The sequence below is a fragment of the Eumetopias jubatus genome, unplaced genomic scaffold (assembly GCF_037043125.1).
Source record: "Eumetopias jubatus isolate StellerSeaLion01/CBP00866 unplaced genomic scaffold, mEumJub1_p1.0 scaffold_13, whole genome shotgun sequence".
In the NCBI taxonomy this organism is placed as follows: domain Eukaryota; kingdom Metazoa; phylum Chordata; class Mammalia; order Carnivora; family Otariidae; genus Eumetopias; species Eumetopias jubatus.
The window spans coordinates 75,053,981-75,070,023 of NW_028274819.1; the positions used below are offsets into that span (position 1 = coordinate 75,053,981).

Here is a 16,043-nt window from a genome sequence, read left to right on the forward strand (position 1 = left end):
TTACTGAATACACTGCAAGTGAACAGGGGGCAGGGCAGCAGAGAATATACTATCTGCAAAGAGGCAGTGGCTGGGGGCTCTATTTAAAGGGGGAGGATGAGGAGTTATGGCAACATATGGAATTCTCCCTTGTTTTGGTAATAACGGTGCCTGGTTGTAAGTAGCCCATTGGTCAGTCAGGGCCTCTGGATATTTTGAGGTGGGTCGCCTGATGGGCCTCTCTGTATTCAGCCAAGGGGTCCCTGTGGACCCTCTCTACCTTCCATCACTCAAGCCTGTTTGCCTAAAAGCGGCCTCTATGATTCCCTTTCTTCTGGATTCTACTGCAAGAATTACTGAGGGAGTCCCCTCCTCCCCCCACCCACCACCACTGTAATGCTAGCCGCTCATACTGGATGTGGACAAAGACTCATGTGAACGCAGAACAGTGAAACTCTCAGCACCTAAGAAATGCCGGAAACAGCTCCAATCTTAAAACGCTCCAGTTGCATTTTAAGGAGGGGCAGCATTACCCAGCAACCAGTCACACTGAAGTCATCACTGTGTTGGGCAACTCTTCCTCTGGATCCCTGCACACCAACATTCATTCCTAGTGGTAGAACAATACTCAAGAAGGTAAGTATACATACCTTTACCTAGGCCTACAAAATGTGAAAGGACCTTATTAAAAATGAAACCGAAAACACCAATGAGCACCTGTTAAAAAGTTTTTTTTTTTTTTTTTTTTGCTTTTGCTCCTGTTTTTGTTTTTGTCTTCTGTGGTCTGAAATAAATGTATTAAAATAAAAGCCAAAAAACTTAGCATTTATCACATGCTTTGTGCCAGGCATGTCTTAAGAGCTTTAAACCTTACAACTGCCTTTTGAGTACTATTACTACCCCCCTTTTAAAGATGAGGAAATTGACTTTGGGGGAGGTTCAAGGACTAGCTCAAGGTCAGAGTTGTTAAAGCAGGAATTTAAATCCAGGCAGTTGGACTTGAGGTCCAAGATCTTAACTACTCTATGATATTATTTCCCAAGAAGCCCAGATGTTGTTTGCCTATGAGAATTTAAATGTAAATCTACAGCCTCTTTCCATTTGCAAAAAGAAAAAGAAACTCCCATTCAAAGCAGTTTAAATACAAGGGGGGATTTAATGGTTTCTGTCAGTAAGCTGGAGAATGGGCTGGATCCAGGAACTTGAACACAGGATCCTCTGTGTTTGAGGTGAATATCAGTCTCATTTTTTCAGACTATCTTGTGGGGGGCCACCTGTTGGGAACCTTGCTGGGGAAGCTTCAGTTTCATATTCTAAGATTAGCCCAGAGAGGAAAAAAATCATCCCTGCTGGCCCCAGTAAGAAAAATTCCTGTGAAAGATTCTCATTGGCCTAATTTAGGTCATGTACTCATCATTGGGTCAATCCCAGTAGCAAGGGAGAGAGAGGACTGTAATTTGCCTAGTCTGGGTCCTACCCCTGTGGCCTGGAGGGCTGGGACTATACCAGGAGAGAAAGTTGCCAGAGAAGAAATATAAAATAGCTGCTATATTATGTAACATACCTCTTGGAACTTACAAAATGTTCTCATGATTCAACCACTGTGAAGAGGGCACATCAAATATTATTAAAATAATGGTGATGAATTAAAGATGGCCACAAATTCTTTGTCACTCTCTCCATTGAGAGATGGGGTTCATTTCCTCTCACCTGAATCTGGGCTTGCCCTATATTTAACAAAATGTGGCTGAACTTACTGTAACTGCTTACCATTTTTGTCTTTGAAAGGCCCTGCACCTTCCACTTTCTTTCTCTGGAAATGCTCACACTGAGGATACTCCCTCTTAAACTCAGCTAGTAAGAAGTCAACCCACAAGGAAAGGCCACATGGAGGCATTTCATTCAACAGTTCCAGCTGAGCTTTCAACTGACAGCCAGAGTCAACTGCCAGCCATAAACAGTGAGCCACTATGGACATTCTAGGGTGGTTTGGTTGGCAACAATAGAGAACCAAAACAGAAACTAGGGCTCATTGCCTTAGAGTCCTACAGCTAGAAATCTCAGAGTTGTGATGCTAGACCAAATGCTTTGACTCTAAGCCCACTGGGCTTTCTTTGATTCCTTACTGTCTTCTCTTAAAAACAGAACAAGCCTTAATTCAAAATGTCCAATTGTAGAATTTCTGCCCAGGATGCAGGTTGGGGAAGTGGAGCATATCATTCACTCAGCTAACATTTAAGATTTCTGTGGCCAGCAACCAGATAAAATGCTCTACTGGTTCTTGAGGAACTGAGTCTAATCAATAGAGAGCCCCATAAATAGTTCATTTCAATAAGAACCAATAAGTGCCATGATGGGAAAGGTGCAGGGTGCTTTTGAAAAACATGGTGGGCACTAAACCTAGCCCACAGCATGAAATAATGGGCACATCTTTTGTTGGGTGTAAGAGGTTGTCTCTGAGTCTATGTTGAGGATGTTGAAGACTATGTTTAGAATGAATACAACTGTCCATCAAGATAAATGTGAACTGAAATGGGGAAGGGAGACAGGGAAGAAAAATTCTAGTATTTAGGATAAGGACATGAATTCTAGCTCTGGTTCCACCCTCCACTTACATGTGCTTTTGGCCAAGTCACTGAATTTGCCCTTAACTCAGCTTCCTTGTTTGCAAAGCTGAGGTGGGGCCACACTATCTCTTCATGTACTTGGACAGTTCCTTTCTCCAATTCCCTTTAAGTTTTGATGTTCCTTAGAGTTTGGTCCTTAGCTCATTGCTCTAATCACTCTGCAAATCCTAAGTGATCTTATCTACTATAGCTTTGGTTATCACACATATGGAAATGAAACCCAAGTCTAAATGCTAGCCCAGTTCTTGGGCTGTCTACCACTGTAGTCATCTGCTTACTGCACATCACAAAATGTTCCACACCCAAGTAAAGTTCAATATGTCCAGAGCTGAGCTCATCACCTTGCCCACTTAACTGACTCCCACGTCTGATTTCTCCCTTGGTTGGTAGCAGCACCACCTTTAACATTGTTAGCCTATGAGGTTAACTTCACTCTCAACTTTTCCTTCAACCCCACATGCAATCCTTTGTCAGTATTACTAATTTTGCCTCCTAAATATTTCTACAATTCATCCTTTGTCTAGATATCCTATAAACAGCTTAAATTCAAAATATTCAAAGTTTAACTCATTACTCCCCCGCCCCCAACCTGCTCTTCTTCCTGAGTTCTAGAAGGATGTTATCCCCATCCACTCAGTGCCAAATATAGAACTTAGGCATCATGGTTGATTCTCCTTCTCCTTTGCTTTCCATAACCAGGTAACCACCAATTTCTGATGTTTGGCCTCGTTTTCGATCATCTTTCACTTCCTATAGTAGTATCCTAATTGGTTTCTCTGCTTTCAGTCTTCAGTCTTCATTCCCTCTGGCCTCTTCCCCACCATGAAGCCAAATCTGATCATGTCAGCAACTTCCCTCTTTCCCACTCCCCATGTTCTAATTCTTTGATTCTTGCCATGTTTTACCTCTAGGCTACAAAATCTAGGAGAGGGGCCATAACCCATTTACCCTTGTCTCCCCTGCACCTACCACACTGTACTTGGCACATAATAGTTGCTCAATAAACATAAACCTGCACTTATCTCCTGATTATAGTTTAAACTGTGACATGTAGATGTATCAGACCTCTGGAGGCACAGTCTGTCACGATATGGTTCATTGTTGTACAAGTTGGAGCCCCTAATGAACGCTATGAGACACTAACTGCAGAATGACAGTACCAAACGAATTGTACAAGTCAACGCGCAAAAGGATACATATCCCGTGGCATCCTCATAATAGGGCCTAAAACTAAAGCCACCCTCAATGCTCTGGGCAAATATCTTCTCCTTTCTGGACCTCTGTCTCCTGCTGTGTTAAGGGAACCCAGTGAGAGACTGAACCTCAAAGCCTCGGTACGTATGTGAAATAATGGACCGCTACGTAGGGTTTGGCGTGTGCGCCGGCTTTTCCGGCGCGGCCGTCCCAGCGGCCCTCGCGGGAGGCGGGACTAGCCCGATTCCCGCCGCTTGGTCCCGCCATTGGCGGGCGGTTTGAATGACGGAAGCGACGGGCGCTTGGAGATGGCTTCCCCGCAGGCGCACAAACGGCTGTTGGGAAGCTGGTGGGCCGCGGGCCCTGGGGCCGTCTCTGTCTGAGCTGCAGTTCCTGATTCCCGGCCTCGGGTTTTCAGGTGAGTGACGGACGCGCCGGCTTCCCGCGGCCCGGGCGTGCACAACCCCCCGAAGCCCAGGAGCTGGGGGGTGTGCTCCCCGGGAAGGGGATGCAGTGAAGGCGCGGCGTCTGGAACGCAGCACGGCCCGCGCTTCTGAGGCCTCGGCGCGCCCCAGGCCCTGGATGGCGTCGGCCTGGCGGTGGCGACGAGTGCGGGGAAGGGAGGTGCGTCCCGACGCAGACCCGCAGCTTGCTCCGAGAGGTTGCTCTCCCGCCTTAGGCGCGTGTGGCCTTGCGCGCGGTCCCGGGGTGGGGTCGCGCGGGGTCCTTGGGCTTCCCCACCGCGGTCGGCCGGGAGGGCCTCCGGGGCTGCTGCTGCAAGCGCTTCTCGCTGCGGCCTGCCCACCCTGCCCCTAGGTCCCCCCAGGACTTGTCCTGAAACTCGGGAGCCGTTTAAGAGCACTGCCTGGAATTGTTTCTCGCAGAGAGCGTGCTCTTTTTTGCTCTCACCTTTAACTTCTTAGGTAGTTAGTCCTGCCACAAACTGAGCTTTTAAAACAGTGGGGAACGTTTGAGTTCTTAATACTTAAAAGTATTTGGCAGTTTCACATTAAGTCACGTAATTATCAGAACAACCTGTTGGGATAGATGTTAGGATTCCCATTACATAGTTTTAAGAAAACGAGACCACGGTAACTTAAACGACCTGGCCAGTGTCTTCCTGCTGTAAATGGTTGTGATGAGTCTTGAACACAAATCTTCTAAGTCTAGTATTTTGTGATTACAATATACCAAGTGCCATTTAATTCTCAGGACAAGATCTTTAAAAATAAGTTAATATCGTCTGGTATTGGATAGTATTAATTCACAGAATATAAAAATCCATACTGATACGAATAAATGATTTAATAAATAAGAGGGAGCAGGGGAAACTCTTCCTTACAGTGGGATTCCAACTGATAAGTGTAGAAAGAATAATGGATATAGAAAATGCTTTTTGGTAAATGCTATAGTTAATGCTTCAAACAACTGTCAGTGGATACGAAGGAGCAAAGGTGTAATCAGGAACATGCTATTTATATATAGTCTCATCTTTCCAAATACTTATAAAGGAAAAGTGGAGAGACCTGGTAGACACCACCTAACCAGGAATCAAAATTAACATCACCAGTTAAAATAATATAATGCACTGAAAAAGGGTGCATCATCACTTCCACGTTCCTGGGCAAAAATGTGTAATCTCAGTCTAACCACAAGAAAAGAAATCCAAATTGAGGGACATTCTACAAAATAACTGGCCAGTAGTTTTTAAAAGTCAGGATGTTAAAAAGAAAGGCACAAACTGAGGAACAGTCTCAGATTAGAGGAGTCCAAGGATAGGTGACAGTTTCGACAGCCATGAGAATGTAATTCACAGACCTTCAGCTCCTTTATTCTGGATGCTTCCCAGGGCTTCCCAAGGGCTGCTTCTGACCAATGACTGAGCATGGCATGGGAATTAAGGCAGGCCTATTCCTGAGAAACAAGGGACTTTCCCTTAACTCCTCAGAGATCTTACTGAATCTTCTTTAGACTGCATGGCAGTCATCTACCCAACTTTCCCTTCTATTCAGTGTCAGATTTGCGTGGAAGTCTGAAGTGCTCCCGGTTTTTGCCATCTCCCTCCCGTTATCCCTCACACAGGCATTTCTCCTAATAAAATCTTTGTGGGTTTAATCCTATCTTGCCCTCTGCTTCTTGGAGGACCCAGAGTAACACAGCAGTCGAAAGCAGTGGCTTGTCCTTGGATTGGGTCCTGGTTCAGAAAATAGATGTGAGTGAAATACTTGACAAAATACTTGACAAAATTTGAATAAAGTCTGTAAATTAGTTAGAAGTATTGTGTTAGTGTCAGTTTCTTGGTTTCGGTCATTGTGCTCTGATTGATGTTTAGAGAAGCTGGGGAAAGAGTATATGGGAATTCTAAGTCTGAAATTATTTCCAAATAAAAAAGTAAAGTAGAAAAATTATTGTACCACATCTCAGGAGGTAGAAGTACCAAATGTATGTTTCCTTGTAATCCTCAAGCAATTGAGATGATAGATACTCAAAAAACAATCTGAAAAAATAGGACTTTTTCCCTTTTTTATTGAGGTATAACCTTAAGACACAAATCTAAGTGTATTATTTGAGGAATTTTTACATATGTATACATCTGTATAATTATAACACAGATCAAAATACAGATCATCTCTAGCATCCCTGCAGGCTCCTATGTGGCCCCTCCTAGTCATTAACCTACAGAATGGTGACCCCTGTTTTAATCTGTCATCATGGATTAGTCTTGTTTGTTTTTGAACTTCATATAAATGGAATTTTACAGTATGTTCTCTTTTTTGTCTTTTTTTCTCATGATACTTTGTGAGATTTATCAGGAATTACCTTCAGAAAAAAATAAGACTGAATTTAATCTTGCTCATTTTTTCTTTGTTCGGTCCTTCCTTGTTCATCAATCCCCACTAGCAAAAAATACCAGTTTAAACAAAAATTTCCTCATTCCACATGTTTTAGCATATCAGAAAGTTAGGAGCCATATGGAATAAGGAAACCAGATTCTTCCTTTGGACCTGCCAGTAGATCCTGTCACTTAGGTGAAGTCTTTTAACACAAGAGGCCTTTGATTCTTCATTTATAAAATGAGGAAGACAGCACTTTACCTACTGTTACTTTATTTACTGGAAAAGATCTTCAAATGCAAGCAATTATTTATTGGCATCAGAGTCCGATTAGTCCCTCTTAGGTAACTTTAAGTCCTCCTAGCCCAAAACAGTATCCATCCATAGTTTGTGAAATACTGCCTGATAGTTGTTATTTGTTAAATTAATTTGAATATTAAAATAAAACTATAACCTCTGTCCTTCAGTTGTTAGGAATCTAGCTTTCTAGCTAGATAAAATAAAATAGTTTTATTTTAATATTCAACTGATGAAAAACTAGAGCAAGGTAATACCAAGACAGCATTAGATTCGTCTCCAAACTGAGTGTAAAGATAATGTGCATTCTGGGTGGGCAAGTCAGGAATGAGGTGGTGGGTGGGTGAAGCAAAAATTACTAGAGGACAGTTTCATGAAGAAGTGGAGCTTCAGCAAGCTTCAGAAGGATGTAAGTATCATGTTACAATCAAGGGAGGAGAGTGAGAACACCTGAATGTCAGTGGCATTAATTGATCGGAGAACCTAAACACCTGACTCATGCAAACAGACTCATTCTCAGAAATTTTTTAAATGGTCATTGATTTAAAACCATCACACCATTGTAATTATTAAAGAATTGTTGAGGGGTTAATGTGATTCCATATGACACAGTGACACTTGGTCATCAAGTTATATACAACAGACTGGGAGTTGAAACTAGGGACTGGGAGCCTTTTGCAATTACACAGTCCTGCTGGTTACGAACAAGTTATCAGAGTTCTAAAATGTAAAATTGTAATTGCAAAAACATTTATTCTATGCTAAAACATTTTTTTTTAAGTCTTTGTGCTTTTTTACATTTAAGGTAGGTAAACTCTGGAAATCCCAGTCAGAAATAAGTCAGGTCCCAGGTATTCTAGGTAAACAACAGTCTGCTGTCATGGGGGAAAAACTTATTCAAGTAATTCTGATTCACCTTCCTTTTAACCCCTTCTCCCCATTTGAGAATCATTGACTTAAGTTCTGAATTTAGTAATTGCAATTTGTAAATATATAAGCTGGGCTCAGTTTACCCAAATTATTTTGTGTATATGTAGTCCTTTTAATGTCAACTATTAAATGTATTTTAAACATTGTTCTAATCTTTGCTGCCCTGTTTTAATAGACATTTTTCATTTTTTTTTTTTAATTCAGAAACTTTAAAGTACTCGGAAATGAAAAGAAAGGTAGTGAATGCTGGCAAGCTGAGATTGAGTCCTAACGAGGAGGCTTACATTTTAAAGGAAGATTATGAAAGGCGACGAAAACTAAGATTGCTGCAGGTAAGGTTCATCTAGAACAAGGCTTCAAATTCTTTGTCTTCCTCAAATTATTAGTGTTTTTTACAGCAGAGAGTTCTGAGTGATGCATTTAAAACCCTTTTCTGGCTGTTTAAGAGCCCTAGGAAAATTTGAAAAAATAGGCTGAAATGGTAAATAGATGAAGAGTTTGAGATAGGGATTATTTGACTCGGTAATTACTGGAAAATGGTTCTTTAAACATTTTTCAAACTATGTGTTACTGATGAAGATTAGAGTAGGAAGATTAGAATGGCTTTGAAGAAGACTTAATGGAAAGATTATAAGCTGCTATAACATTTAAGAAGTTGTAGATTATTTTCTAGAAGTCTTTTCAGAGTAAGATAGTTAAGCCCTTGTGAAGCGTGTTTTTAGGTGCCATTCTGTCTGAAATTGGGGATGATGTACCACAAATATGGACTTCTCATCTGGCTCTGTACTCACCTGGGCTATAAATTTTATTCTTTTTTACTTTTTTTTTAAGATTTTATTTATTTGAGAGAATGAGCAAGGGAGAAAGAGAGAACACGAGTGGGGGGAGGGGCAGAGGGAGAGGGAGCAGCAGACTCCCTGCTGAGCAGGGAGCCCAAAGCAGGGCTCCATCCTGGGACTCCAGGATCATGACCTGAGCCAAAGGCATCCATTCAACCGACTAAGCCACCCAGGCACCCCTTGGCTATAAATTTTATTGAACATCCTTACCATTTTAACCTCTTACCAGTTATTAAAATGATAATGGTAGTCCTGTTAGTCCTAGGGTTGGGGAGAAGATAATAGCTAATAAGTTAGAGAACTTTAGAAGTCGTCTTGAGGTTTTAACTTTTTTACATCACCAGATTTTCCGCTTTACAGAGGCCTTATCTAATATAGATATTCGGAAGAATTGATACACCTGAGGAGAATTCATTGAAGTTCCTATTTCCAAATAGCTTTTCAAAAAACTTAAAGTAAGCCTCTTCTCATAATCTGTTAAATATGCATTCTTTAGGTTCGAGAACAAGAAAGGGGTATCGCTTTACAGATAAGAGAAGACATAAAACAGAGGAGAAATCAGCAATTAACTCGTTTGGCAGAGGAACTAAGGACAGAATGGAAAGAATCACAAACTCAGAAAATAAAGAACTTGGAAAAGCTGTATTTGGCAAGTTTAAGAAGTATGGGAGAGGGACACCAACAGGCCAAAGAAAATGTAAGTGAATGCTTATTTGACTACCTGTCTGGTAGTGGTATTGGTAAAAAGTAAATTGTTTATAGTATACATGGATGTATAGAATTGGTTTTGGCCAGCCTGAACTAATTTGTTTTCTATGATTATTTTTTTAAAATTATAGTTTACATTCAGTATTATATTAGTTTCAGGTATACAACAGTGATTCAGCAGTTACATACACTATGCAATGCTCATCCTGATTATTGTATTTACCAGCTGTCATCATACAGAGTTATTACAATAATATTGACTATATTCCCTATGCTGTACTTTTCATTCCCGTGACTTATTTATTTCATAGAAGTTTGTACCTCTTAATCTCCTTCACCTGTTTCACTCATCCCCTACTCACTCAACTCTGGCAACCACCAGTTGTGTTTATTAGTCGATTTCTGGTTTTTTTGTTCATTTGTTTTTTACCAGTGAAATCATAAGGTATTTGTCTTTCTCTGTCTGAATCATTTTACTTAGCATATTACCTGTAAACTCCATCCATACTTCCACAGATGGCAAGATCTTATTTTTTTTTATGACTGAGTGATACTCCATTGTATATATACACCATATCTTCTTCATCTCTCTATCTGTCGATGGACAGTTGGACTGCTTCCAAGATTTGGCTATTGTAAATAATGCTGCAATAACCATGGGGGTGCAGGGGCTCCTGAGTGGTTCAGTCGGTTAAGTGGCTACCTTCGGCTCAGGTCATGATCCCAGGATCCTGGGATCAAGCCCCGCTTCCTGCTTTTGCTGCTTCCCCCTTCTTCCCGCTTCTGCTTCTTCAGGCTTCCTGCTCAGTGGGGAAGTCTGCTTTTCCCTCGCCTTGGCCCTTCCCCCCCTCAAATAAATAAATAAAATCTTAAAATATACGGGGGTGCATATATCTTTTCAAATTAGTGTTTTCATTTTCTTTGGGTAAATACCCAGCAGTAGAATTACTGGATCGTTTGGTATTTTTAATTTTTTGAAGAACCTCTACTGTTTTCCACCGTGGCTGCACCAAATTACATTTCCACCAACAGTGTGTGAGGATTACCTTTTCTCTATATCCTCACCAACACTTGTTATTTCTTTTTGATACTAGCCATTCTGACTGGTGTGAGGTGATACCTCATTGTGGTTTTAATTTGCATTCCTCTAAGTAGTAATGTTGAGCATCTTTTCATGTGTCTTTTGGCCAGCAATATGTCTTCTTTGGAAAACTATTCTGATCCTCTGCCCATTTTTATTTTATTTTATTTTATTTTTTAAGATTTTATTTATTTATTTGACAGAGAGAGACATAGCGAGAGAGGGAACACAAGCAGGGGGCGTGGGAGAGGGAGAAGCAGGCTTCCCGTGGAGCAGGGAGCCCAATGTGGGGCTCTATCCCAGGACCCTGGGATCATGACCTGAGCCGAAGGCAGATGCTTAACACCTGAGCCGCCCAGGCACCCCATCCTCTGCCCATTTTTAAATTAGATTTGATCTTTGTTGTTTTGAGTTATATGAGTTAGTTATATATCTTGTATATTAATGCCTTATCTAATATATCATTTGCAGATACCTTCTCCCATTCAGTAGGTTGCTTTTTTTGATGGTCTCCTTTATTGTAAAAAGCTTTTTAGTTTAGTCCCAATTGTTTATTTTTGCTTTTTTTCCCCTTGCCTGAGGAGACAAATCCAGAAAAATAAGGCTAAGACTGATTTCCAAGAAATTACTACTTATGTTTTCTTTTTGGAGTTTAATGGTTTCAGGTCTTGCACTTAGGTCTTTAATCCATTTTGGGTTAATTTTTGTTTATGTTGTAAGAAAGTGTCCATTTTTTCCAACACTATTTATTGAAGAGGCTGTCTTTTCTCCATTGTATATTCTTGCCTCTTTTGTCACAGATTAATTGACCATTTAAACGTGGGTTTATTTCTGGGCTCTCTATTCTGTTCCATTAAGCTGTATGTCTGTTTTTATGCTAGTGCCATACCGTTTTGATTACTACAGCTTTGTAATACAGATTGAAATCAGCGAGTGTGATGCCTCCAGTTTTGTTCTTCTTTCTTAAGATTGCTTTGGCTATTTGGGGTCTTTGTGGTTCCATGCAGATTTTAGGATTATTTGTTTTAGTTCTGTGGAAAATACTATTGATATTTTAATAGGGATTGCATTGTCTCCATAGATTGCTTTGGGTGGTATGGACATTTTAACTATTCTTCCAATCTGTGAACATTGAATGTCTTTCCATTTGTGTCATCTTCAATTTATTTCATCAGTGTTTTTTTAATTTTCAGAGTACAGGTCTTTTCACCTCAGTTAAATTTATTCCTAGGTATTTTATTCTTTATGATGTAATTGTAAATGGGATTGTTTTCTTAATTTCTTTTACTGCTACTTTGTTATTAATGTATAGAAATGGAACAGATTTCTGTGTATTTTGTGTCCTGCAACTTTACTGAGTTCATTTATTGTAATAGCTTTTTGATGGAGTCTTCAGGTTTTCCTATATGTGAAACTATGTCATCTGCAAATAGTGACAGTTTTAGCTCTTCCTTTCCAGTTTGGATGCCTTTTATTTCTTGTGTGATTTCCGTGCCTAGGAATTCCAGTACTATGTTGAATAATAGAGTAGACATCCTTGTCTTGTTTCTGATCTTAGAGGAAGAGCTTTCAACTTTTCACCATTGAGTATGATGTTAGCTGTGGGTTTCTCATAAATGGTCTTTATTATGTTGAGATATGTTCCCTCTGAGCCTATTTTGTTGAGAGTTTTTATCATGAATGGATGTTGATTTTTGTCAGATGCTTTACCTGCTTCTATTGAAATTAATCATATGGTTTTTGCCCTTTGTTTTGTTAATGTGGTATATCACATTAATTGAGTTGTGGTTTTTGAACCATCCTTGCGTTCCTGGAATAAATCCTACTTGATTATGATGAGTGATCCTTTTAATGTATTGCTGAATTCAGCTTGCTGATATTTTGTTGAGGATTTTTGCATCTGTGTTCATCAAGGATAAATGGATGTGATTTTCTTTTTCTGCAGTTTTTGTCTGATTGTGGTTTCAGGGTTATGTTGGCCTTGTAGAATGAGGAACCATTCCTCCCTCTTCTATTTAATGGAATAGTTTGAGAAGGGGTCAGTATTAACTCTTTTTTAAATGTTTTGTAGAATTCACTGGAAGTCATCTGGTCGTGGAACCTTTATTTGTTGGGAGTTTTTTGAATACTGATTCAGTTTTGTTACTAGTCATCAGTCTATTCATATTTTCTATTTCTTCCTGATTCAGGCCTGGAAGATTGTTTCTGGGAATTTATCCATTTTTTTCTAGGTTGTCCAATTTGTTGGTATATCATTTTTCATGGTAGTCTCCTCTAATCCTTCGTTTTTCTGTGGTATAACTTCTCTTTTAAATTTTATTTGAATGATCTTTCTTTTTTCTTGATGAGTCAGCAAAATGTTTCTCAATTATGTCTCTTTTCAAAAAACCAACTTAGTTTCATTGATCTTGTTTTTTTTTAATCTATTTTTTAATTTATTTCCACCCTGATCTTTATTTCCTAACTTTTACTAACTTTGGGCTTTGCTTCTTCTTGTTTTTTAGTTCCTTTAGGTGTAAGTTTGGTTATTTATTTGAGGTTTTTCTTGTTTCTTGAGAGAGGCCTGTGTTGCTAAAAACTTGCCTCTTAGAACTGCTTTTGCTACATCCCAAAGAATTTGAACCATTGTGTTTCCATTTTCATTTGTATCTACGTATTTTATTTCTTCTTTGATTTCTTTGTTACCCATTTGTGTTTAATAGCATGTTATTTATTCTCTATTTGTTTGGGTTTGTGTTTTTTGTTTTGTTTTGTTTTTTTCAGTTTTTTTCTTGTAATTGATTTCTAGTTCCATACTGTTGTAGTTGGAAAAGCGCTTGATATGATTTGACTTCTTAAATTTATTGACTGTTTTGTGGCCTAACATGTGATCTATCCTGGGGGATGTTCCATGTGCACTTGAAAAGAATGTGTATTCTGCATTTTTAATTTTTTTGGATGGAATGTAATCTCTATATATTTTAAGTCCATCTGTCTGAATGATCTGTGGATGTAAGTGGCTGTTAAAGTCCCCTATTATTACTGTATTACTGTCACTTTCTTCCCTTTATGTCTGTTAACATTTGCTTTATATATTTAGGTGTTCCTATGTTAGGTGCCTAGATATTTACAATTGTTACAGCCTCTTGTTGGATTGATCCCTTTTTATTATGTAGTGCCTTTCATTGTCTCTTGGTATAGTCTGTTTTAAGGTCTGTTTTGTCTGATAATAGGTATTGTTACCCTGGCTTTTTTTTTTTTTAAACTTCCATTTGTATAGAGTATCTTTTTCCAGCCCTTGACTTTCAGTCTGTATGTGTCTTTAGGTCCAAAGTTGGTCTCTTGTAGGCAGCACATAGATGGGTCATGTTTTATCCATTCATTCACCCCCTTTTTTTTATTGGAGCATTTAGTTCATTTACATTTAAAGAAATTATATTTTTTTAAGGTTTTTTTAACTTTTATTCATGAGAGAGAGAGAGGCAGAGGGAGAAGGAGGCTCCCAAGGAGCAGGGAGCCCGACGTGGGACTCGATCTCAGAACTCTGGGATCATGACCTGAGGCGAAGGCAGACACTTAACCGACTGAGCCATATTGATAGATACGTACTTATTGCCATTTTGTTGTTTTCTGGTTGTTTTGTAGTTCTGTGTTCCTTTCCTCTTCTCTTGCTCTTTTTGTCCTTTGATGACTTTCTTTAGTGTTAATGCTTGGATTTCTTTCTCTTTGTGTGTCTATTACAGGTTTTTGGTTTGTGATTATCAGGTTCATATATAGTGTCCTATGTGTATAGCAGTCTGTATTAAGTTGATGGTTGCTTAAGTTTGAACACATTCTAAAAGCACTACATTTTTATTATCCCCTTTCATATTTTATGTGTGTGATGTAGTATTTTAAATTTTTTATTTTGTGTGTCCCTTAACTAATTATTGTAGATATAATTGATGTTACTACTTTTATCCTTTAATCTTAATACTAGCTTTATAAATGATTAATCTACTACCTTTACAGTATATTTGCTTTTACAGTGGAATTTTTTTCTTTAATAATTTTCTCACTTCTAGTTATGGCATTTTCTTTTCCACTTAAGTCCCTTTAACATTACTTGTAAGGCTGGTTTCATGGTGATGATTTAATTGTTGACATTTTAATTATTTGTCTTGGTATATGCCTCCTTGGTTTCATGTTATTAGGTGTTCTCCCTGCTTCCTGGACCTGGAAGTCTGTTTACTTCCCTAGGTTAGGAAAGTTTTCAGCTATTGTTTCTTCAAATACGTTTTCTGCCCCTTTAAGTCTCCTCTGGGATTCCTATAATGTGAATGCTGTTACGCTTGATGGTGTCTCAGGTCCCATAACCTATTCTCATTTTTTAAATTATTATTTTTTATTTTTGCTGTTTAGCTTGGGTGCTTCCCACTACCCTGTTTTCCAGCTCACTGATTCATTTTTCTGCATCGTTTAACTTACTGTTGATTCCCTCTAGTGTATTTTTCATTTCAGTTACTGTATTCTTCAACTCTGATTGTTTCTTTTTTATATTTTCTCTCTCTTTAAGTTCTCACTGAATTCATCCACTCTTTAATCCCCGGTGAGCATCTTTCTCACCATTGCTTTTAACTCTTTACCAGCTATATTGCCTGTCTCCATTTTGTTCAGTTCTTTTTTTGTAGTTTTGCCTTGTTCTTTCATTTGGAACATATTCCTCTGTTTCCTCATTTTGTCTGACTTTCTGTGTTTGTTTCTGGGAATTAGGTGGAACAGCTCCCTCTCCTGGTCTTGAGGGAGTGGCCTTATGTAGGAATGTCTCCAGTGTAGACTGAGTGTGCCTGGTAGCTTTGGCTAGCCAGCTGGAGCTGCTACAGTTGTGGGCCAGGTGTGCTGCACTGTGGGACCAGCCTGATGGGACAACTAGAGTGGACTTGGGCATGGACCAGGGGTCTCAGGTGCTCTCTGCTGGGGCCATACTGGCAAGATGACTAAACTGGAGCAGGCTGGGGTTCCTGGGGTGCTCCGTGTTGGGGCTGCCCTGGCAGACCTGCCTCAACTTTTTTGTATATTAATGTCTTTCAGTAATGCTGCTAGATGCATTTCCTAGTAAGAGTCACATCAAGTAAAATCTGTCTTCATATGGTGTTTAAATTGGAATTATTCTCTTGTAGTCCTTAACTGTCTGGGTAAATAAAATAACCTTCTGAATCAGTTGTTGATTATTTCAAGCATTTTGGACAGATTCATTGGGGTGAATTCAGATTTCCTATTTTATTATGATTCTTCATACCTCTAAGACATGTATAGTTGAACATTGTATATACACTTATATTTCATTCACATATAGTAAAAATTCTTTGATGACTTTCAAAAAGGCAAAGTAGAACTTTAACAGTGTTCCCTGACCATATTTTGTTTATTGTGAGTTATGGTTGGGAAAGACTAGATTCTGGTCCCAGAGGTAGTTGCACAAAATAAATAACCTGGTTCCAGAGAAGGCAGGTCTTTGATATCAAACAATTAGTGAGGAAAATAAATATCTTTACAGTATGTGACAATGAAATATGTTCTTGCTCTCTGGGTTTAA

General features: G+C 39.2%; 1 protein-coding gene across 2 annotated transcripts in view; it reads left to right on the forward strand.

The window, feature by feature from the left end:
- The first annotated feature begins 4,082 nt into the window (after positions 1-4,082).
- CEP295 (centrosomal protein 295) overlaps positions 4,083-16,043 on the forward strand; it is a 52,834-nt gene continuing 40,873 nt past the window's right edge. For both annotated transcript variants that reach the window (XM_028119598.2, XM_028119601.2), the window contains exons 1-3: positions 4,083-4,218; positions 8,066-8,193; positions 9,197-9,397. In XM_028119598.2, the coding sequence (XP_027975399.2) occupies positions 4,083-4,218; positions 8,066-8,193; positions 9,197-9,397 (465 nt within the window). The remainder of the gene's footprint in view (positions 4,219-8,065; positions 8,194-9,196; positions 9,398-16,043) is intronic.